A 24,256-nucleotide genomic window follows, 5' to 3' on the forward strand; every position below is an offset into this window, starting at 1 on the left:
CGGAATCCATGTTGAAAAGGGCTAAAGAAGGAGTTGCACTCCAGGAAACGCGAGAGCTGTGAAGAAATTATGTGCTCCATGATTTTGCAGGGTACGCTAGTAAGAGATATTGGCCTGTAATTGAAAGGGGAGAAACGGTCACCAGCTTTGTGAATTGGAACAACCTTCCCTACCTTCCAGTCCTCGGGTAAGACGCCATGATCAAGTGATTGTTGAAACAAAGATGACAAGATGATTGAGGAGTACATTTTGGTATTTTTTAGAAATTTCGCGTTTATCTCGTCGACACCTGATGCCGACGACAGCTTGAGGTTTTCAATAATTTTAACAATACCGGGTGGATCAAACACAATTGGTAACATGGGCAAAAAATCAGAAGATGGTAGTACGGGATGGTTGGCACCTAAGAAATCACTAAAGACACTGATGAAACTTTCGTTGAAAGTCATAGCGCAATCTTCACCAGAAATCACCTCTCCGCCTGAATTTTTAAGTTGTATTAAATGTTTGTCGGCAGGGTTGACTAAGTTCCAAAACTGTTTTGGATTGTTAGTGAGCATTGAGGGTAATTTTATGCTGAAGAAGTTATATTTAGTTTCATCGACGGCCAATTTGTATACTTCAGCTGCCGAATGGTACGCGGCCCAGCGATCGGGAGACATTGATGATTTAGCTGCTCGAAACAAGCGCTTTTTCTTATTAGACAGCCTTTTTAAAGTCGTATTATACCAAGGTGATTTCGAGTTTGATTTGACAACACGACAGGGAATGTAGTTGGTGATCAATGAAGTAATTTTATCTTTGAACAGACACCAATTGCCTTCAACCGATCGTTCTGAAAAATTCTGCATATAAGAGCCCATGAATGTACATAGCTCGCGGTTTATGGATTCAAAGTCGGCTCTGGCGTAATCACGGATGTGTTTGACACAATCAGCAGGATTGTTCTTAGGACTTTTCAGGAAAAAATGCAAGGCTAAATGGTCGCTAAGACCTGGAAGATAAGAGATCGGCTCTACGAGGTCCTTAGACGTAGTTAAAATAAGATGAAGAACGTTGGATGCTGAGGACGTAATTCTCGTGAGCTCGGTTACTAATTGCGAAAGATTAAAATCTGCACAGAGATTTAGGAAATCGTTGCTTTCAGAAGAATAAGGCACGCAAATAGGAATATCTTGTGACCAGTTAATATTTGGGTAGTTAAAATCGCCAAAAATAAATAGCTGCGAGTTAGGAAACCTTGAAACAATCCCGCTAAGTGTGTCATGTAATAACTCCACAAAATTCTTAGCAAAGGTAGGTGGGCGGTAACATGCACAGACAACAATGTTTCTGTGACTTAGTTGGAAACGTACACACACAATTTCTAAGCTAGATGCTAAGTTAATATGGGATGACTCAATGTAATCAGCAACTGCAACCAGCACGCCTCCGCCCGTCCGCGAATCCCTATCATGCCGATAAACTTTGTACTGCTTATCACAAAAAAAAAGTTCATCGTTACGTATTTTGCTAGAGAGCCATGTCTCGGTCAACACAATGATGTCGGCAGAAGCAGAATCAAGAGCGGAGCACAATTCATCGCGTTTCTTTATTACGCTTCGGATATTTGTAAAGAAAACAGAAACATTTTCCACCGTCGAATCTTTGACTGGAAGAGTGCACGACTGTTATGACGTTGCTGATTGCACGTGTTGCGGTTGGAGTGACTCGGCACCTCTATCAGTAGCACTGGTAGCACTAGAAATTTCATAAACTTCGTCACTCGTACTGCAGTAGGCGTAACACTTCTTGTTTAGGTGAAGCCTGTTGTACCTTATCTTAAATATACTATTGGGACTCTGAGATTTTGCGAAGTCAAACAACTTCTTGCGCGCATAACGTGTGGCTGGTGCGAAGTCTTCATTGACTGAGACGTTCCATGTTTTTAGTTTAGCTTTTGCTGAAAGGATGCTCTCTTTAGTTTTGGTTGACACAAGTTTTACCATTACTGGTCGACACTTGTTTCGAGAAAACGTACCAAGCCGGTGCGCACGAGTGATTCCCTCTTCAGAAATGCTCAGCTCAGGGACGTTAGAAAGCAGCGAGTGTACTTTTTGCTCAGATTGGGCCCAGGTCTCTGAGGGCGAGTCATCTATACCATGAAAGATTAGATTGTCTCGCCGAGACCGATCTTCGAGGTCGTCAAGTCTAGCACGCAAGAATGCATTTTCTTTTTTAACTTCTTCTAGAACCTGATGTGTAGTGCGTACTTCACAATCCAGTCTATCAAGAACATTAGTCTTAGTTTCCACATTCTGGAGCCGGTTAGAGATGTCAGTGATTTTGTCTTCCAACTGCTGTTGATTTGTTTTGATTTCATTTACAACCATTAGTAGTTTAGACTGACCATCTTGAAGCAGTTTGCACATGTCGTCAAGCTGTTTGTTACGCGTTTCAGGACCGGGGTTTACCTCAACGTCGCCGCATAGCATCAGCAATTTTACAACATCTATACTCTGACCGACGATCGAGAACAACTCCCGTGGGCATGGGAACACCAAAAGAAAAACGTCGCTTGATTTTTTAGTGTACAAAGAATCGATATTACTAACCTGCGTACAGAAGAAGCGAAAAACGTTAGCCGTCCGCATCGTATGGCTGTTCCCATGCCCAGTGAAAGCATAGGCGATCGGCCGGTCCCTCTTATCCTGTGGCGCCGCTGATGTCGCTGATGATGAGGCTGGCCTCTCGAACATTTTTGGCAGGATGGTGGGCGTGTCCGGTGGGAGACGAAGTGGCGTGTTCTTGTTGATGACTGGCAGTTTACCCGCCCCGTATATACTAGGGCCAATAAATAAGCTGCGCTTTGGAGTAACCACATCACTTAAGCCATCGTGTTGCTAAAAATAATTGCTCAAAGCTAACCAAGGCTTTCATTTTCTTTTTTTTTCGAAATCGCCGCGGAAACCTTTTTTCGTCCTCCAGAGACGTTAAAAACAGTGGGACCGTCTGAAACGACGTGGTCCGAGCTTCCTGGTACCGCATCTAAAACTCGGAGATACTTTTATAGACCAACTCAACTGGCTGACGTAACGCCACTGCCGTGTCGCTGCGGTCGCTCCCGCGCTTGCGCAGAGGCTTCACTCCTCCCGCATTTGGTTTCTGCGCATGCGCAGTGCCCACGCCTGTTGTGGGCGGAGCCGGCTTGTTTGTAAACACAGTGTTGGTGCATACTCTGTTTCACCTTCAAGCCCGACTGCAGTCGACGCTCCGAAACAATGGCGCCAATCAGGCAGCGTCAAACGGGCATCGTGGTGGCGCTCATCGTCTCTCTGGGTCTCCTCTTACCGGCTATGACAGTCACGCGCGGTGAATGCACCACGAACCTCCATCTTTTCCTGTGCGTGATTACTCGTACAAAGAAAACGACTGCCGTGACAATGCACTTGTCGCGCCAGATGGCAGTCGAGAAATCGAGTGTTAATTCTCTACGCCTAGCTTGTGTAGTGACTTCAGCTAGGACGATATCGCAGTTTAGAATAAACATTCTGCTTTAGGAAAGCAAGATCCCGAAGTCGCGTGGAGCCTTCAGAGTGACTGCGCATATATTCGCTTGGTTGCGTATCGCGCTACGATTTACCACGCAGAGGTGCCTGAAAGTGGTGGAAGCATCGCATCAAAATATCAACAAAAAAAACGATAACTGTTTTTTCTTTACTTACGGCGCCCGTCCACAAGCCCACGCACCCTCTGTCCGGCCGTATGGAAATATTACATCTGGGCCATATCTGGCCATATCAAACATTATATGATTATATACGGCATATATACCGCCTTATCTGGCGTATATATAGTCTAATCTGGCGTATAAAGAGTCTGATATGGCGTATATAAAGGCTGATATGGCGTATATACAGACTTATCTGGCATGTATACAGCCTGATATGGCGTATATACAGATTTATCTGGCGTATATACTGACTTATCTGGCGGCCAATTTTCAAAATACTAAAAAGCTAAAAAAAAAGTAAAAAAACTCTTTGTTATCAAAATCTGAATGACTCATGTGTTCGCGAGCTAAATATTAGCACGAATAATCCCAAACTTCAGCTTTGACAAGCTTAAGTTTGAGATTATTCGTGCTAGTTTTCACGAGGATTTCAATGTACCTTAATTATTTCAAAATGTTAACATTACGCCCCAATAGACAATTTGCTAAATCCCCCAAGCGCCTCGGCGCGTACTCGAGGAATCATGGGGCGGTGTTTCTTCAGCTGCCTAGCGATCGAAAATTTCGAGCAATTCTATGGCTACACAGATTTGAGTGTAATTCGGAGTCACCCTGAACATGTGCCGTTCACCTGCCATACCACTTTTAAAATGACCCGCCAATAGGGAGTTTTAGAATAACGTACGCAATTTTAGCGCACGCTAGCGCTAAATTTAGCGCTTGTATTAGCGCACGCGACGCGAGAGAGTTTTAGAATAGCGTTTCCCTGTCGCGACGCAAAAGCTCAAGCATCTTGCGCTTCCGACGCCACCAAGACACAGTCGCAATTTTTATTTCACCCACGAAATGCTGTAACTTAAGAAAAAAAAAAGTGTTTTGGTCCAGAGTATTATTTTAGATTTGTTTAAACGTGAGAATGCTACGCGAGCGGTTGACCGGTCGTGTCCGCTTGCGTCGCCTCGACAAAAGAGGTCTCGTGTACTGACCTTCGCACATCGTACCTTCGCAGAGAAATGTTCGCGCATCACAAGCATCAAGTTGCCGGTGATCGTTGACAAACCGAGTACAATGTCGTCCTGTATTGAAAATCGCAGTCGCGAGGATGCCGCCGACGTTGCCTCACGACGCCGCCAAAGCAGCCGCCGACATAATCCTGGAAGCCGCCATTTTTTGAAGTCTGCTCGAATTGGCTTTAGCAAACTTCTCATCACGAATCCTCCTTGGAGAAGCGCAAGGACTCTTTGCGCACGCACGCTATTTCCGAGAAATAGCGTGCGTACGCAAAGATTCTTTGCGCTTCTCCAAGGAGGATTCGTGATGAGAAGTTGGCTAAAGCCAAGACGAGCACAGTTAAAAAAACATGGCGGCTTCCAGGATTATGTCGGCGGCTGCTTTGGCGGCGTCGTGAGTGCGACGTCGGCGGTATCCTCGCGACTGCAATTTTCAATACGGGACGACATTGTACTCGGTTTGGCAGCGATTACCGACAACTTGATGCTTGCGACGCGCGAACATTTCACGGCGAAGGTATGATGTGCGAAGGTCAGTACACGAGACCTCTCTTGCCGAGGCGACGCAAGCGGACACGACCGCTCAACCGCTGACGTCGCGTTCTCATATTTAAACAAATTAAAATGCTACTCTGGACAAAAAAAACTCGTTTTTTTTTTTAAAGTTACAGCATTTCGTGTGTAAAATAAAAAAAATTACTGTATCTTGGTGGCGTCGCAAGCGCGAGATGCTTGGGCTTTTGCGTCGCAGCGGAGAAACGCTATTCTAAAACTCCCTTGCGTCGCGTGCGCTCATACAAGCGCTAAATTTAGCGCTAGCGTGCGCTAAAATTGCGTACGTTATTCTAAAACTCCCTAATGTCAGTACTGTGCGTTCCGTCCAACCTTCAACCTGGATGAGTTGCAGACATATCTCTTACATTAGAGAGTTTTAGTAGACCGTTTTCGGTTTCCCGCTCCGCTCTATGGAAAGCAGAGTCGCCATCGCGCATGCGCGACCCGCTCTGGGATTTGAGCGTGTAGCGTCAGCTCCGCTATCGTCGCCATTTTAAGAAGTACGTTCCACTCTCAGTAAAGGTTCAGTAGATGGTGCTGGGGGATCGGTGGCCGAGACATTCCATTTTCGAACGCGCGAGCGCACGGAGGTGAAATCATGAGCTCCGAAGCAGCGGCGATAACGGCCCTCGCCGGCCGCGGTGATACTGTTTTTCCCGGCTCAAGTGAGTACAGGTTTTTGTTGCCCCAGCTTCCATCAGGTGATTCAATGAAGAAAGCGGTCGTCCTTCACTGCGACATGGCCGGGAGGCCATACAGGATTGAGGATTTCCGGCAACCGCTCGACGAACTGGGGGTCCTCAGGGAGGTAGCCGGAATTGGGGCGTACCAGATGTCCCATGTCTGGCTGCTTGACCTGAGGACCGACGCGGCCAAGCTCAAGCTGGTGAACGCAGGGCGGCTCGCTGTCAAAGGACGCACCTGCATCGTCGTGGACCCCTCCAGGCAAGAGGTGCGCATCAAGCTGCACTGGGTGGCGTTCGACGTGTCGAACGACACCATTCGCAAGGCTTTCTCGGAGTACGGCGAGGTGAAGGACGTCGCGTCCGATCGCTGGAAGGTGCCGGGCTTCGAGGGAGCCGAGTCTACCACCCGGATAGTGCGGCTGGTACTCCGGGAGGGTGTCAACCTTGACCGCCTCCCCCATCAGCTGCGCTTAGGAGGCGGCTTGGTACTGGTCGTAGTGCCTGGGAGGGCCCCAGTATGCCTCCGGTGCCGTAGGACGGGGCATATACGTCGAGACTGCCGGGCTCCCAGGTGCTCCGAGTGCCGCGCCTATGGCCCCGAGCGTGACGACTGTGTCCGCTCCTACGCCCGAGCCGTGGGACGAGGAGTCAACGAAGACCACGTCGACTACATGATGGACGAGGAAGAGGCGGAGAGAGTGGCCGCGCCCGTGAAAACCCAGGCCGAACAAACCAAGAGCGACGACGCTTCCGGCACCTCCCCCGAAGTGAACAACACCGTGCTGCCGGACAAGCCGTCGACTACGGCTCATGCAGATCCACCTGCAGTCGAGCGCTCGACGGTACCTCCAACAGGGAGCGCCGGCGGGGCAGCTGGTGCTTCGCCATTGCCAGACGAGGTCTCCATCACGCCAGAGATGGACGTCGAGCTGGGCTCTGCGAAGCGTAGGCTCGAAGACGTCACGGACACGACTGGTCAGGAACTTCGGCTGCGTCAGCTCGAGCGCAGGTGGAGAATGGTGTCGGGCGGGAGCGGAGTGGATGGCCACCAACGGTCCGGCGCAGACCGAGGAGGACCACGCGACAAACTGTCGCAGTGAACGGCAGTGTAGGCGGGTTGGTCCTCACTAACCCATGGTCTCCTTACAAAGTCCTGTCCGAGTAGCGACCCTTAATGTCCGAGGCCTCTCAGATCGCAGGAGGCAGAGGCAACTCTGCCGTCTAGCAGTCGAACAGGACCTCGACATCATCGCTGTGCAGGAGACCAAGGTCGAGAGAGGACCAGACCAACTTCATGGTTAGACCTTTTTTGGCGCGTTACGAAGTGTGTGTTAGTCACGCGGTTGGGTCGTCAGCGGGCTGTTTGTTGTTAGTGCGCCAGAGTTTGGGTGCAACAGTCGAGGCGGTGACGACAAGTGATTCAGGGCGCTTTGTTGTATGTGATTTTTCTCTTTCATCGTATGATTGGAGGGTCATTTGTGTGTACCCCTCCAATAGGGTTGATGAGCGGCGGGAGCTTTTTGATTTCATGCATCAGTATTGCAAAAGTGATCGCCTTATTATTTTTCTTGGCGATTTCAATTGCGTCTGCTCTGCTGGGGACAAGTCCAGCTCAACGCCCTATCGCGATTTAAGCACCGAGAGCCTTCTGAGGTTAATCAACGAGTTCGGCTTTGATGACGTCGGGTAATGTTTGAGGAATGGCCGCGAAATCCAGTACACCCATTTCCAAGGGTCGAGTCACGCCCGTCTAGATCGAGCGTACGTTTCTTTAGATTTGATACCATTATGTTTTGAATATCGCGTGCACCCTGTTTCCTTTAGTGATCACAGTCTAGTTTCCTTTTGTATGCGTAGTAAATCCCAAGCCAGGAAAGTCTTCAGCTGGGAATTATGGAAATTGAACGCGAAACTGTTGGAGGATGACGTTTTCACTGCCGAAGTGCAGGCCGCAGTTGAAACACTGGAGAGCCAGAAAAAATTAGGGTATGGTGTGAGATGGGAGCTTTTTAAGCAGGAAATAAAAATGAAAGCGTTAGAGCGGGCAGGCGTACTTAAAAGCACTGAAAGGAGCAACGAAATGTTATTGCGTAATAATTTGCGGATACTGCCAAAGGAAGAGACTAAAATGCCTGGGGCATACAAAGATGATATTTCTTGTGTGAAAGATAAACTCGAGATTCTAGATCGGGAACGATATTGTGGGGCGATTGTTAGAGCCAGAGCCGAAAGATGGTCAACAGGCGAAGCGCCAACTAAGCGTGCGCTGAGCCTCGAGAAAAGATATGCTCGGCGTAACGAGATAACGCGGGTAGAGAGGAACGGATCACTTACGACCGATAAGGAAGAAATCGAACTCGCATTTTTCGAGTATTACAGTAGATTATTTGCGTCCTGTCCAGTAGATGTCCAGCTTTTTAAAGATGAATTTTTGGGTTTCATGCCGCGCATAGATGACGAAACGAAAGAATTACTAGAATCGACCATCAGCGTAGAGGAAGTGGTCTTTGCAATAGAAGCCCTAAACCCGGGAAAGTCCCCTGGCCCAGACGGCCTAAGTGCAGTTTTTTATAAGACTCAGAAGCACGAGATTGCCGCAGTCCTAGCCAAGGTGTTCAATGAAGCATATGATTTGAATGTGTTGCCTCCATCTTTTATGTCGTCGCACACAGTGTTAATTTCCAAAACAGATGACGCAGTTAAGTTGCAGTACGTCACAGCGTATCGGCCGATCAGTCTGACTAATGTCGACTACAAAATTTTAATGAAGATCTTAGCAAGGAGATTGCAATCTGTAATATCGGAAATAGTGGGGCCCCATCAGACTTGCGGCATTAAAGGAAGGACTATTTGCACCAACATCCACAAAGCACGCAGTGTTCTGGAGTGTTGCGACGCAATGCGTACTTGCGTTGCGATGCTCCAGGTAGATTTGGAAAAGGCTTTTGATCGCGTGCCTCACGACCTGCTTTTAACCATTCTCGATCATGTAAACGTCGGCGCTGTTATCCGTGAAGGTGTCAGCATGGCGTACAACGGTTGCTCGACGAGACTTATGGTGAACAAGTCGGTTGGAAAACGTATAAAAGTGAATCGATCCGTCCGCCAAGGGTGTCCTTTGTCACCACTTCTTTTTTGCATTTACATAGAATCCCTTTGCATTAGTATTTTTAAAAACAGTACTATCAGTGGTTTTCAGCTTCATGCGACCGAAGTTAAAGTGTTAGCGTATGCTGATGATATTGCAGTGTTTTGTTCCAACCGCGAGAGTATTGTTCAAGTCGCTCACACGCTTAAACGTTATTGCGAAGTCAGTGGCAGCTCTGTTAACTGGGCCAAGTGCCTGGGATTTTGGCATGGAGAGTGGAGCTCTACTCCTAGTTCGTTTGCCAACATGCAGTGGGTGACCACCCCCGTAAAATATTTGGGAGTGCCTCTAGAAAATTATCGCGATAGCGAACCCTATTGGCGACGGCAGGTAATGGAGCTTCGCGAAAGAGTAGAAAAAAGTCGGAGGTATGATCTGTCTATTTTTGCACGGGCCACAGCTTGCAATTTGTTTTTTGTCAGCAAACTGTGGTACGTTCTACAAGTTTTGCATTGTTCGCGGGTAAATGTGCAGAAATTGCACCGGGTATTTGCAGTGTTTATTTGGGGTTCCACGTGGGAGCGATCGAGTAGGACGAATCTTTTCCGGCGCGTACGCAATGGGGGGCTTAGTTTGACGCATTTGTTTTTACGTCAGGTTGTTAATCGGTTCATGTATTTTCGGGACATAAGTGACCCCTTTTTGCGCACCGTTTGTCAAGTGAGAGTTGCAAGCAGGTTGCCTGAGTTGATTGTTTCCACGTCATCGATGTCGGGTGGTATTCACGGATATTTAAAGGAAGTCGTTGCCTCATGTAAATTTCTGTTATCTCGTTTTTCAGTTGAGTATTTGAGTGAGGTTCCTCGGAAAAGATTGTATGAGGCTGTGTGCGATACTGTGTTTCCTGTACCTCTATACAGAGCCTTATACTGTGCAGGCCCAGGGCAAGATGTCTTGAAGCGCGTTAAGCGTATGGTGGTGCCCGCAGGCACCAAGACTTTCTTCTTTACATTACATCCAGGTACACTGCCGGTCAAGACATGGCTAAACGAGAGGGGACTTTTTGTACCGTGGGGGGATCACTGCTTTTTATGCAAGAAGCCAGAGACGGTCGAACACGTGTTTCTTGAGTGCTGGGATGGGGTCTTCTTCTGGGACGTCCTCCAACGTACCATGAAGAAGGACCTCCCCCTGGATGCGCATGGAATCCGTTATCTATCGGTTAAAAACGAGGAAGGTTTTCCCCTTGACCTGGTTATGCTGTTGGGTCTGCACAGTATTTGGAAGTCCCGAATGGCTCTACACAACGGTGACAATAATGTACGGGAGGCGCGGGAATATTTTCGTGAAAGTGTATCTTTGTTAGTTGAAGTCAACAGAGCACAGAAGTGCGAGCCTGAGTGGCTTCCGCGCATTGAGGCACTTGTGTCCATGAAACAATTTTAGCCTCCGACGCCAGTCACTTCGGACTGGTTTAGTTTAGCCTTGCCCTGCTTCCTATGGTTTGAGCGATATGCCTGCCTATTTGACAATGTAAAAAACCCGGCAATAAAGAAAAAAAAAAAGGATCGGCGGCCGAGTGGTCTAGCGCACACCAGCTCGGAGCACGTGGAGCGAAAGCTCGCGCTTCAGAACCCAGGGATCCTGGGTTCGAGCCCCACCCGTGCCCGTTTCGATCTGGATGAGCATCGTACCGGCGTGCGGTCGTGTATCACTACTGCGTGATGCACGTTAAAGACCCCAGGCTAGCGGCTGTACCGCACTGGCTAAATTTCTCATCTACAGCTGGGAGACTCGTCGCCCCTGTGAGGCAGACCAAGTTCTAGGCTGCATAAACACACACACAACCCAAGTTTTTTTTAGATGGTGCTTTTCTGAAAAGGTGGATGCTCGCTATTTGAAATCATGCTTGGGAGCGCGCTTGACCCCGTTATGAACCTCGTTGCACTAAGATGGCTGCGCAGACTTTGTTTGAGAAGGCGTCCCTCAGAAAACGTTTCACGGTGGTCAAGAACCTCTGGCTGCTTCGAGAAATCGCTGGCCGCAATCCTTTCACGGCCCCTGAACGGTGGGAACAGGTGCTGCCTTGTCTAAGCCAGCGGGCTCGATTTTCCTATGCGAGATGACGACGACGACGTTGAGAGGATGACACACCGGGCGACGGCGGTGTCTCAATCTGAGCCCTGGGCCTCGGTTCCTCGGAGGCGGCAGCTTCTACTTCGGCTGGACTACCTCCTTGGAGCATGATTCTTTGACCCCAGTGGACCCCAGTGAGCAATAGCGCCATTATGTTCCTGGTGCTCCTTCATGCACTGATCGAACGGCGTGCAAGATCTTCATAGCTCGCTGCTCACCCGCCCAACCCGCCTCCACGAAGTCTGGACTTCTGCGAATCGGACTGCCACCCTCCCCAATACCAACAATCCATGTCGTCGTCATCTTGCATGTATATACTCATCACATTACCATGTTCTCTAGACGCGGCACCGCGAGCCTCGGTGGTACGGGCTGCTGCTTTCCGCGGTGCCGCGGCTCTCCAGAGCCAAAAATTAAAAGCAGTCGGCAAACGGACAGATATTTTGTTTGGTTACTTCAGGCAGCAAGACAGTGAAAATTAGCAAAATCGAGTGCTCCTTTTATATCTCTACTTTTTTTTCCAATGAAATGAGTCTTTCCTTCTTCGTATGCTTCGGTTTGTGATATGATGCCTTGGTGTTTATGTACACTGCGCGACACTGTTAGCGGCAGCTTTCAATATCCTGTTTTCATTTTTCACCTTAAATTCGAGGGGCTGACATTTGCCTATTGGTGTGGAATAAAGCTCTCGTTTGGGGCACTAATCTGAGCGACTAATTTTCAGCTTTTTCAATAGCTGTCAAAGAAATAAACTGCAAATAAAAGCGATTTTTCTCGTGTTCGTATTAACAGTGGAGCGCAGTGTACGTATCTGCCTTGGGGGGTGACATGAAACCACTTTGCTTGACTATACACTTCTTTTTATTTCTTTTGTGTGTTTATGAAAGTGCGTTTTTCAGCTTAAGCTCCTGCCCAGTTTCTGCCTCACTTGTGCTACGGTCTTTTCTTGAAATAGAAGGCCACGCAACATAGTCTACTCTTACAATGCTGAATTCAACAGTAACACTGTACTTTGGTTAGATGCGATATTCACACGCACATCTGAGAAGTAAAATGGGAGTCGTTAGTAAACGTTTTTTATTAAAATATTTCTAGATGCCTTTCAGCCAAGTTGGACAGGTATTTCGCTCAGTACAAAAGCTTGAACATGATTTACTGTGATAAGTTTATGTATTCTAATATTAAACAAACAAAAAAATGCCCATGGTCCTTGTAGGTTCCGTCCAGCCGTCAAATTATGCCGTCTGCGCACATCACTGCCTGGTGCTTCACGACGAGCACCCTCTTGTGGTCTTCTTCTAATTTTTTTTATGGACGGCATATGGGCATGCTGTGCGGTCAACAAAACCCCAAGAGTTGTTAAGGGGTGTTCCCTTGTCCTTGACGGCCTAATAAAAAAGACAAAGAAAAACACTCTTACAAAACGGCAATATTTAAACACTACCAAAACATGTGATATGGGACTTGTTACTCCTCTAAGGTAAAGCGTATTTCCATTGTAGGGTTGTAAAAAACTGGGTATCGTAAATTAATATATGTATATATACAGTTGTTCCTTAATTCTGCTAAGGTTTGAGGCCGTCAAACTGTGCATGCGAGGCCCGCTACGCCGGAATTCAAAACGAAACTTCTGAAAACTGTTCTAATCTACCACTATTGCTTAGAAGTCCAGGGTTGTGTTTGCTAAATTTTGCATTGTTTATGCCTGTCTGGTTTTCACCAGACAAAAAATTGACGTGGAATATTCCTTCGACCGTTATTGGTAACTCTTTTCAACACACCACCGGGTAACATATTCGGCCACCATATTTTGAGCATCGCTTTTAGTGCGAGACTTGTGACTAGAACCCATTTCATATTCAGTATTGACGCAGCATTCGTGTCTAATACATTTAGACTCGCATCCGCGACAATGACGTAGCTTTCTTGCTCCCTAGACACTTGGCCAAAATAAGGCGGCCCCGAAGACTAGCGGCACCATGGGTTGCACTTTTAAAAAGGCTGCATTCAAGTTTCTATTATTTTCTAAATCTACCAAGGAAATCCAATGCAAACATTTCTTGAAGAAAGTTAAACAATTCAAAAGTTGCGAGCGAATGTGAATAAATAAAGCTGAGAGGGGGGGAATGTTTTTTTTGGTGCAGCTTGCGAGCGCTATGCTCGTGGTCAGCTTTCAGTGGCATTTTCGACAGGAGGGTGCATGCACAGATATAATCGGCGTTCAAGCACACGCACCCGTACATCTGACTGCATAGCCATAGGACGTCCACAAAACGTGACGACTTTGCCGACGCCGTGCTGGTTGCAAAGTGATACTCGTTCACTTCGTTTGATTATGCTGTTTTGTGTTAGAACTCAAATCGAATGGTTTACTTTTTACGCGCGCGGCGTACGCTTTACTTCTTGATTCGACCTCTTTCAAGCTGAGGTCACGGTGAAAAATATTGACGCGTATTGAGTAAGTGCAGCCATCTTGAGATCTAAGCGATCACGCTAAGGACGCTGAGGGCAGTCCGCTCTACAACTTGTGAAGCGGATCGCACGCTCACTCCGCTAACTATACGCCCCAACTCAGAGCGGGCCACGCATGCGCGGTGGGGACGATGCTTCTCGCAGAGCGTAAAGTAGAGCAAAGAGGGCTCATAAAAGTGGCCTACTAATACTCATAGATTACGAACGCGCTCGTCGTGACTTGTCCTGACACTGCCCATGTACACCTTTGGCGTATAGAAAAAAGTAACTTTTCACCAGACAGAGTAGCTGTGCTAGAAACAATGGAAACGCGAAATTTACACAAACCATGCAGGGTCTCACCTGTGAGCACAGGGGGGCTATGTTGCGCTTTTTGCACTTCCAGGGGACTAGGGAGAGGGAAGTGACGTCAACGACACAGCAAATGCAGATTGGATATTGACAGAAGAAAACGAAATCGACACCCAATCTGCGTTTGCTGTGTGGTTAACGTCACTTCCCTCTCCCTAGTCTCCTGGGAGTGCAAAAAGCGCAACATAGCCCCCCAGCTCTCGTTTCGCCAGGGTCAACCACCTATGTTTGTTTATGTCAGCGAGCAGGTCGCCGAACCTCTCGTTGATGTGACCCACGATGAGGTTCACAGAACTGAAGAACACCGACAAGTTCCGTCCAAACGCTCATCCAAGTACGAACAGACGGGTTGGGATAGGCCAGTCGAGTAAGAACCATGCAAAGAGTATCGCCAGATTGGCAACACCCTGCGCCGATCTGTCGGGTGCTGGTATTTGGAGGCCCGCATGCAGAACAGCCAGGTCCTTCTTTAAGCAGGATAGATTCCTAAAGGGTTTGTTTTCTACGTTGGAAATATCCAGCAAACCGCGTTCGGAAAGGAAGCTTCGGCGCTTGATGGCACGAGGGATACGAATCATAGATTCGATGTCTCGCCAGCTTAATCTCGTTAGTAGAAGTCTCCTTCCTTAAAAACAGCGGGGATTCATCGTGCAGATGCCTTGCTAGCCTTGAGCAACACTGTACTCGTACTACGCAAAAGGATGTACTCGCAATGCGCCAAACTTCTTCCTTTTCTCTTATTTTTCTACTTCGAATAAGTAAATCTGTTTCAGTTTTAATTCGAGTGGAGCAGAAGCTACAAGAGCGAGTGCTGGCCTTTCAGCGTCCTTGACCAGCACGCGCGCTCGTGCAGTGCAAGTACCGTGTAGAGCAACATGCTCATGCTTATACTCGCACACAAGGTGGAACGATTATATTTATATTTTATAGCTCAATATTTCTTCAGGTGTGTGCCTACTCTTTTGTGTTCATTATTGTCGCCTTGGTTTTACTACCTCTACAATCACGCTCCCTTTTACTCTCTTGGTGTTAACGCTTAGGTTTTTTTGTCTTACTAGTACTATAAACGTCCACTTGTGGGGCTACGCAAGCACATTTTTCGAACCCGCTCAAAAAAAAAAAAAAAAAATTGGTTTGTGTGTATGTTTATACAGCCTAGAACTTGGTCTGCCTCACAGGGGCGACGAGTCTCCCAGCTGTAGATGAGCAATTTAGCCAGTGCGGTACAAACCGCTAGCCTGGGGTCTTTAACGTGCAACACGCAGTAGTGATACACGACCGCACGCCGGTACGATGCTCATCCAGATCGAAACGGGCAGGGGTGGGGCTCGAACCCAGGATCCCTGGGTTCTGCAGCGCGAGCTTTCGCTCCACGTGCTCCGAGCTGGTGTGCGCTAGACCACTCGGCCACCGATCCCCCCCGAACCCGCTCAAAACGCTCTTAGGGCTCATTCACACTGGAAGCGGATCCGCGTTCGCAAAGCGGTTGCGAACGCGGTTGTATAAGGATTCAGTACAATTTCACGCGCACACGATGACATCAAATGCGCGTGCAATTGCACTGGATCTTTATACAACCGCTTTCGCAACCGCTTCGCGAACGCGGATCCGCTTCCAGTGTGAATGGGGGGTTACGCTGAAGAAAGACGCTCTACTAAAACGCGTTTTTGAACCTCCGCTTTCCATTCCGGCGAAGCGGGCCGCGTATGCGCAGTTTGGCACCCTCAGAGCGGAGCGGAAGATGAAAACAGTCTACTAAAACTCTCTATTATAAAGGCCTGTTCACACATACAGCGGAGCGCTAAGTTAGCGCTACGTGAGCGCTCCAAGGAGCGCTCATGTGGCGCTTCCTGGCGCGTGACTTAGTTCTACAAAGCGCGCGATCAGCGCTTCTGTAGCGCTTTGTTAGCGCTCCAGTAGCGCCTTGTTAGCGCTCCAGTAGCGCCTTGTTAACGCTCCAGTAGCGCCTTGTTAGCGCTTCAGTAGCGCCGTGTTAACGCTTTAGTAGCGCTTCTTGTACCGCGGTGCTGCGGATTAGCGCGTGCACTGCGGTTCCGGTTCCTGTGCTTGGGTGTGAATCAGCAGCACCATGGCGGACATGTGGGATGCTGAAATAGAAATGGGACCAATGCTCTTAGATACGCAATTAGTGCATATGTGTGTGGACGGCTTAACGCCCAGAAGAGCCTTCTGGTTGCGCGACATCTTTCGCCACCGAGATACCGACAGGTACCTAGTGAACTTTGTTCCTAGGCTGAGGGACCGAGACACAGAGCTCTTTCGAAGGCGGTTATTTTTAACTGCGTGTCTTTGAAACCAGGGTCACGCATATCGAATAAAAAGCGATGAGGTCGTACCCAATCAATTAGTCGCTCAAAGTCCATGACTCTGGGTCGCCTGCCCGACCCTTTGCTTGGAGAGCGGCTGTTTTACTTCCTCTTCTTTCAATGCCAAAGGAAAAACAACAACAAAGGAATCGCCGTGCACGCGCTGTTCCGCAGCAGCAAGCACGGCACAAGGAGCGTGCATGAGAGCGCTAACAGAGCGCTTCTGTAGCGCTAACAGAGCGCTAACAAAGCGCTTCTGAAGCGCTAACAGAGCGCTACTGAAGCGCTAACCGAGCACTACATCACGCGCTAGGAAGCGCCACATGAGCGCTCCTTGGAGCGCTCACGTAGCGCTAACTTAGCGCTCCGCTGCATGTGTGAACCGGCCTTAAAGGAGCGATGCAACAATTTTTGTACTTTGCGCAAATACCGCTTAAAACGGATCCCTAACGTTAATAACCTATGAAACACGCGTTCGTTTTTCACCTCACGCAATAGAAGTCCCAGAAAACAATTTAAGAAAAACGAGCAGCGTTCACCCCCTCAACTCGCAGCCAGAACAAGCGGCCACGTGATCTGGAGCCGATTATATGCCGCCTGTGTTGATCATAGCCACGCGCTGGGGTTGGCAAAGCGCAGGACACGCGCTGAGTTCCAGACATTGTTATGGCTCGGCTATTATCGTCGTTGCAGCGATTGGACACGGGTCACAACCCGAATACTTCTCGAGCTAGCAATTGTCACGAGCCCAAGTCGAGTGCCCACGCAATGCTCGGGTCCAATCTATGAACCGCATTCAAATATCGTCACTTGGGTGTACTGCGATCCCCGAGTTACGTCATCAAATTTTGCAAAGGAGAGATTGAATGAAAATGATCGCTTTTGTCCTTGAAATTACACCGCAACAAAGAAGTTTCTTGGCCAATGGCGTTGCGTGCGAGTATCCTTGAGTCCCAGGTGTGCCAGTAAGCTCGTGTAGAGAGAAAAACATTCCAATTGAATTTCGTTGCACAGCTCCTTTAATCATTCTCGTACAGCTTCAAAGACGCTGAAATTAAGTTAGAAACGCCAAAAATGTCCTATACAGCTCCGCTGAATCCGAGCTAAGTCCCGGTTTTGGTTGTTGTGATTTCTCGACTTTTAAGTAATTGCTGCTAAAACAACAATCACGAGAATGATAATAGAGTAAGTCTGCTCAGTTTGGTTGAGGGTTGGACAGAATGCACAGTATCATAAACGCTGCCATTGACGACAGGTACTTGAGCCCTATAAGACGCTTGTTCAGGGTGACTACGAATTGCACTCGAAACTGTGTAACCATGGAATCGGTCAAAACTAGCGATCATTAGGGAGCTGAAGGATCACCGTTTCCATAGCTCCTTGAGTGCGGGCCGGAGCATTTGGGAGAATTGTAGACAATAAAACGATATAAAGTGCTGATTTCAGGCTTCTGTCCTTTTGAAATGCCTGGCCAGATCTGGAATTTCCTTACTTAGCCAGGTCTGGAATTTCCATACGTACCAGGGGTATCAGGCTATATCTGGCATTATGAGGCTATATCTGGCAGATATACCATATCAGATTATATGTGGCCAATTTTTTATATGGCCATATCTGAAATCTTCAGATCTGGCCAGATATAAATTTTTTGTAAGGGGCGCAACAATCGACAGATGGCGGCAGCGCGATCCAGGTGTCTTTGGGTCACCTGTATTACGGAGAGTTCCCAAATGCTCGATCGGAATCCCGTGGTTCCTGAGGCACATTTGCAATGCGAGCTGCGAGGAGGTGCCGAAAGCGTTGATCGCCTCCAAACGTCTCCACGGGGTGTCGAAACGTAACCGGTGCAGAGCCCGAACTCGAACCGGAGCAGAAGACGAACCGAAATGGTTGTCGCCATCATGGAGCTAAATCTGAATCAGAGGGGAAAACAACAACAAAAAAAAAAAAGAAAGTTCCAAATAAACTCGCGATAAGTTTTTGTTTCTTTTTACTTATTTTTTGTATTGCGAATTCCCGAAGAGGTCTAAGCAGGAGAGGAAGAACCTGCAAACACAACAAAAGCCCATACAACAACAAAAATGTGAAAATATGAAAATATGGCATCGCAACAATCCACTCTGTCGTTCACTGTGGCAGAAGTATAACTGTGAACATAACGGGATTGCAGTTATTGATACGAGCATGTAGCTTCCAACCACAAACGGCCCGCCGTTACGCTTCATGGTCGACACCGGGTATCGACAAATAATTGATCCCAGCACCTCACCGTAATTGCCGAAAGCGTTCGGTTGAAAATGGCATAAAAAGACAAGATTTTTTGGAAGGAGGTAGTGGAATTCTTTGATGATGTGGCTGCGGTCATTGAAGACTGACTCTGCTACGCATTTGGAACGATCGGTTAATGTCCAATACGCTGAACAAAGCAAGCTTCACCTGCAAGCACTCGCTATTATATAAATGTTCGACCGACCTACTGTGGAGAACTTAAAGAGTGAAGTTCTTGAGGTACTCACAAGGTGCGAAGTCGACCCGGGCAAATCTAGAGCGACAGACAACAGAGTGAACATGACTAAAGCAGTTCCACTTGTAGCAGAACTTGAAATTCTCTCCACTACAAAATCGGATCAATACGATTCAGAGGGTGAAGATATCAACCCGCACAGCGGCTTCTCAATAGACCCACGTGGATGAGCTCGAAGGAGTCGTTGTCTTTTCAGACGCTGGCCTCTGCTTGAAGGCATGCTCTGTGTTGCTCACACGCTGCAGCTCGCCGTTTACGACGCACTAGTCCGAAGCAGCTGACGAGGTTGTAAAGAAAGTGCAAAACACAGTCAGAAAAATGAATTCACAGACTGCACTGCCAATGCTTCAGAACCTCAAACTAAAAAGAAAAAAAAAATCATCGATTTTTTTTACAAGGTGGATGTCGACGGCTGCTATGATGCGACGACTGTTAGAACTAAAGGGATACTGCAACAATTTCCTCCTGATAACCACACTCTCTATCTCAGCGAACACGGCTGGTAGTCGGTTCGCAATCCAGTTCACTCCTTGCAGCCAGCCGAGAAAGCGACTCTGCAGCTTCAAAACGAGCAACTGACAATGGGAGACTTCTACGGAGCATGGCTGGCGTGTCGAATCGAAAGCATCAAGATTGACACCCCTCTCGCGAACCTACTTGCTGCCGCGATGAAGCAGCGAGAAAAGCTCTTCCTTGGGAACGACACATTCTGTGTGGCCCTCTTCTTGGACCCTCGCTTCTATGTAGCCCTAACGAGCGACGAACATTACAGAATGCGGCACCTTTGCTGTTCATCATTTATTTCATGCGTTTTATATAGACAAAGGAGCTAAATCTCCTCTCATCAAATTCGCAGTTGATAGGACGACATTTGCTGTCGGAAAATGTGTACATCTTGCACAGCCACGGCGCAGACGGTAATATGATCTTTTTTTTTTCTTTTTTTTTCGGTGCGGAACCGCTGTTGTTCGTTCGTACCGGTCGAAAAACATCAAGGAGGCAGTGTTTGCATCCCCACCATTTTATTTAACATCCTTATAATTTCGTAGTTATACACTAACCAAAAAGAAAATTTGAACTATTCAAACAACTCCTGAAACCCCGCAAAAGCAGCCAAATGCAAAGCGCAATCTTACAAAGACGCACTCGTACTGTAGTGGAGGCCGTACAAAGGTGTCAAACTCTCAGTGTTTCGTAGTGTACGCACTTGCATTCGTTATGTGCAGCCAAGACAGATGGATATATCCAGCTCGCCTTTGTTGTCGACTCAAAACTTTGCGTGGCGAAAAGACGTGCGAGAGCTTAGAACACCGCCGCCGGCCGTGTTGTGTGGGAAAGAACATAGCCTCTTCTATACTGACAGAGCCTGGCAGATCGCGACGAGACGCGGCCGCCGAAATTAGAAAGGTAGAGCGGCAGATAACGGATGAGAGGAGAGCCAGGGGACGGGCGCCCCGCTGCGGCGAGACGCCAAAACACACTTCTCCCGGGTAATAAAATGTCCGCTCGTGCTCCTCGCGTTCCTCCCGCTACCGCATCTTTTCTCGTCGGGTTTGAAAACCGTGTTTCGTGTTTTCGCCGCTGCAAAAGCTGTGCGTTGACGACCAGGTTCCCCGAGAAATGCTCTGTGCTACCAGATCCTCGCGCTTTAAATCAGTGACCGAGCACTCCTCCGTCGTCGAACTGCCAGGCTTTGTGAGTATAGAGGAGGCTATGGAAAAGGGTCAAATGTCGAATCGGTGTAGCACACCCACACGCTGAATAAGACATTTCCAGTGACAAAAAGGACCGAAACTTCTTAGTCACGCGATATTGTAGCCCGTGGCTCCGTCAACATGTCAACACAACACCGTCAACACCACTAGAAACTGAACAGAACGAAACCATGAAACGGCTACACTGAATGGCTACCACTGCGACGGCTGCATTGGCGGGGGGACGTCGAAAAACACAGCCACTATTTTGGCGGTTCGCGGTACTGACGTCAGATGTAAAGATAATGTTGGTGATCTTTTGACGGTGGACGTCAAAATAGTCATCAAATGAACATTATATCGTCATCGGCTCCTCGAAAATTGTCAATTCGTGGCACTTTCATCGCTTTTACACTCGGTTCTCCGGTGAAGTTCTTATATTACAAATCGGAGATTTATTTTAGCCACCCCAAATATGCACCTTATCTTTCTGCACCCGGTATATACACGTTTGCAAGTTTGGCGTCAGGGGGCCCCCATCTTGCTCATTTGGGTTTCACTTGGGCACGTCGTAATCCGATTACGACGCCTTGCCAGAGACTGCCAGAGACTGAAGGAAACTTGACCCTCCCCCCATGGGACGCTATCACCCACTTGCAAACTTCCGTGTAAGTCGCCCTTGGCATCCGTCCAGTTTTAGTGTACGTGAGAGCTCCTTGTTGCATCCACGCTTCCCAATGCTTCCGGACATCGCTCTTAAACGCGCGAGTCACGGAAATGTCTGCAGGCTAGAGGTGCTGAGTCATGCCACCTGGAATTATGGCAAGATCGATCGCCATCTTTTTCAACCACCCCTTGCGCTTCCGCTGCACCTCATGAGTTCACCTTGTGCATCACATGTTCTCTGATCCACCCTTTTTCGCTGCATAACATGTGACGACCCCTAGGAAAATCATCTTTAGGAATTGTTTTGCACTTGAAGATGACTATACTCCGTTTCACCTCATCATGGACCGCATCGAACGATGCAATCCCTCCCAACCAATTCAGCGCTGCGAGCGTACACCACGCAACTACGCGTCTCCGTGTCTTTCCGAAAAGCCACGTGACACTCACGTGGCATTGGATTGGTTCAGACGGCTCGTAGCGTCACCTGCGGTCCTTCGTAAGCTTATCGCCTGTCATGCTGTCATGCAAGAAGAGTAAAGCACGTTCGCTAGTATCCATTTGTTTTGGCGTTGGTCGTTTTTGTTCCCACTTTTTTATTGGTGTGATTTGGCGGCGTATCACACGACATTGGCACTTCATCCATGTTGTGCACCTGTTAAAAAAAGTTACGGCAAGCGCGTCAATTACAAGATAACCATCACTGCATACAGGGTTTTTGAAATACCATGAATGTATATGCTTGCGATTTATAAAAATATTTTACCTGGCTTTCTGGTATTCCATTTTCCTCCATGGCCCGTAGTACGAACTCATGAAAAGCCTTCTTTTTTCTCTATCCAATTTTCTGGCTCACTTTGACCAACCGTTGTGCTCTACCAAACACTCAGACGATTTCTCTTCATAAACCTGGCACACGAAGACACACAACTTGAAAAGTCCTGGAGACCTCCATCTGCAGTCATGGTACGAGCTACCAGCCTGACTCTCAAGTCGACACTGGCAATCCTGCTTCACGCTGTTGTCGCACCCAAGCTTTAAGTTTGTCCTCGGGCTCCGGCCAAGCTGCTGCCTTGTGTCGTCGCACTTTCTTGCATACAGGCATTTCTTTCAGAAGTTCTTGCGAAGCGGCCCACATCCTTACGCTTGTCTCGTCGATGTCTAGTTTTTTCGCAGCTGCCTGGTTCGATTTCAGCTCGTTGGCGCGCTCAACGACACGAAGTTTAAAGGACGCGGCGAAACCTCTTCTTCGCCTAGGAGGCATCACCACGGTGGCTTCAGGTAAACTGCACAAACACCCATTTTTCTATATGATATATATATTTTTTTTTTGCAACCGAAGGAAGGGGCTGTTTGTTCCTCTTTTTTTTTTCAATCACAGAGCTTCTGTTCAAGACCACGCGCCATTACCTGGGGGCAACGTGTGCGTCACCGGTCACCTGTGAGGGCATTCAGCGCGGGAAAAAAACAGTGCCAGTATGACCTTGTTTCATTGTTCCATTGAAACAAACGAACGGACGAAGAAGAGCACCAACAAAACGGCTCAAAAGTATACTCTAAACCCTTTATTTTCAACGCCTCTATTTTTCATGAATCACTCACAGACGATAAAATTTCTCGAATTCCAATGCTTTCAATTCACGGAATTCGCAAAAAAATCAGGGCTCGTGAACATTAAGGGTTTCACAGTATGTGTAACATGAACCAATCAAATATGTGTTACATATATGATGGTTGTACGTGTAACATCAAATATGTGTGACATCAACCATCTGGTCTGCTTACTTACTCTTTCTTTACTCACCTTATGCATGATCCACATGGCATAAAACTCAGCGTTTAGAGAAAACACTTGGTGTATAATCCGCACAGCGTCCAATATAAAACTTTAGAAGAAACAAAAAGTTAAAAAAAAAAGAATTGTCTGTGGTCAGCTCAGTACAAAGTGTTAACTTTTAAACATATATCCTCCGCGGACCATACACCGGAAAATACGGTACATTTTCTTAATACCTGGGCTTTATTTACTCTTCCCGGCATGCTATTTGATATCTCTAAACTAAGTAAAGCAATTGAGAAAACGTCAAATCAGTGTCATGTCAAAACCACCGTACATACTTTCCCACAATTTACAGTGTGTGACGTCACATGCGGGTACACTTCAATGATGGTAAACTTGCAGATCGACCAGGCAGCCTTGGAGGCAGAGTATATATCAGGCATTTATTTTCTGCTGTTGAGGAAGTGCAAGAGCGAACCTCCACGCCATTAATTTCGCACCATCAAACTTTCGCAATCTGCTCGGAACAAGTTCTACCGGATTAATGTGGGGATACAGGCGTGTTGGTTTATGATTACAACTGGTAGCAGCGCGCAAAAATTCTTCCCTTTGTCCTTGTGTTTTTTTGCGCGCTGCTACCAGCTGCAAGTTCTACCGCCCGAATAGTAAACCTGTACCCACAACTGCTACCACGTTTTCAGTGTTGCGTGTAGAGAATTTCAGTTCGGAAAAGCGGTGAGGGCCAATCTTAAAACTTCTTCCTAGTATAGCAACTCCGAAAGTGTATATCTTTGACTAATGTACCTATATGTATAATATATATAATAATGTAAACAATTTATTTCAATTAAACGAAATTCGAAAGAATCAGCCAACAGCTGTGCAATTTTAAGATCGAATAAAAAAACGCTCCCCATTTGCAGTCTGATGAGGCAAGATAAGATTACGTGGTTCTGTCACTCCGTGTTACAATACTTGGCGGGAGCCTCTTGGTTAGGTTACACGAATGAACGGAAAGTGACAAAGAGAACGATGAAAGGGCATCGTTCCACCCTCCCATCTTTGTCGTTTCGATACTTTCCTTCTGATCATTGACCACCATCGAAGTCGAACATTGTGTGCCAAGGAACAGGGATGTATTCAGCAACTCATTCAATAAATACACTTAAAAATAAATTTATAGTTAAGGTCGCTACTTTTGCAGTTTCACATTCAGTTCTGTCGAAAGCGTGAGTCAATTTGATTTTTAGGCCCT

The 24,256-nt window shown here is 47.5% G+C and overlaps 1 protein-coding gene across 1 annotated transcript; it reads right to left on the reverse strand.

Moving 5' to 3' along the window:
• Positions 1–1,090: 1,090 nt before the first annotated feature.
• LOC115321053 lies at positions 1,091–23,043 on the reverse strand. Its single transcript, XM_040221060.1, has 2 exons — positions 23,026–23,043; positions 1,091–2,846 (listed from the first exon to the last, which is right to left on the reverse strand). Exons 1-2 carry the CDS (start codon positions 23,041–23,043, stop codon positions 1,671–1,673), a joined length of 1,194 nt encoding a protein of 397 aa, XP_040076994.1. The 3' UTR covers positions 1,091–1,670.
• Between the last annotated feature and the right edge of the window lie 1,213 nt (positions 23,044–24,256).

The sequence above is a fragment of the Ixodes scapularis genome, unplaced genomic scaffold (assembly GCF_016920785.2).
Source record: "Ixodes scapularis isolate PalLabHiFi unplaced genomic scaffold, ASM1692078v2 PGA_scaffold7__128_contigs__length_106722199, whole genome shotgun sequence".
Lineage (NCBI taxonomy): Eukaryota > Metazoa > Arthropoda > Arachnida > Ixodida > Ixodidae > Ixodes > Ixodes scapularis.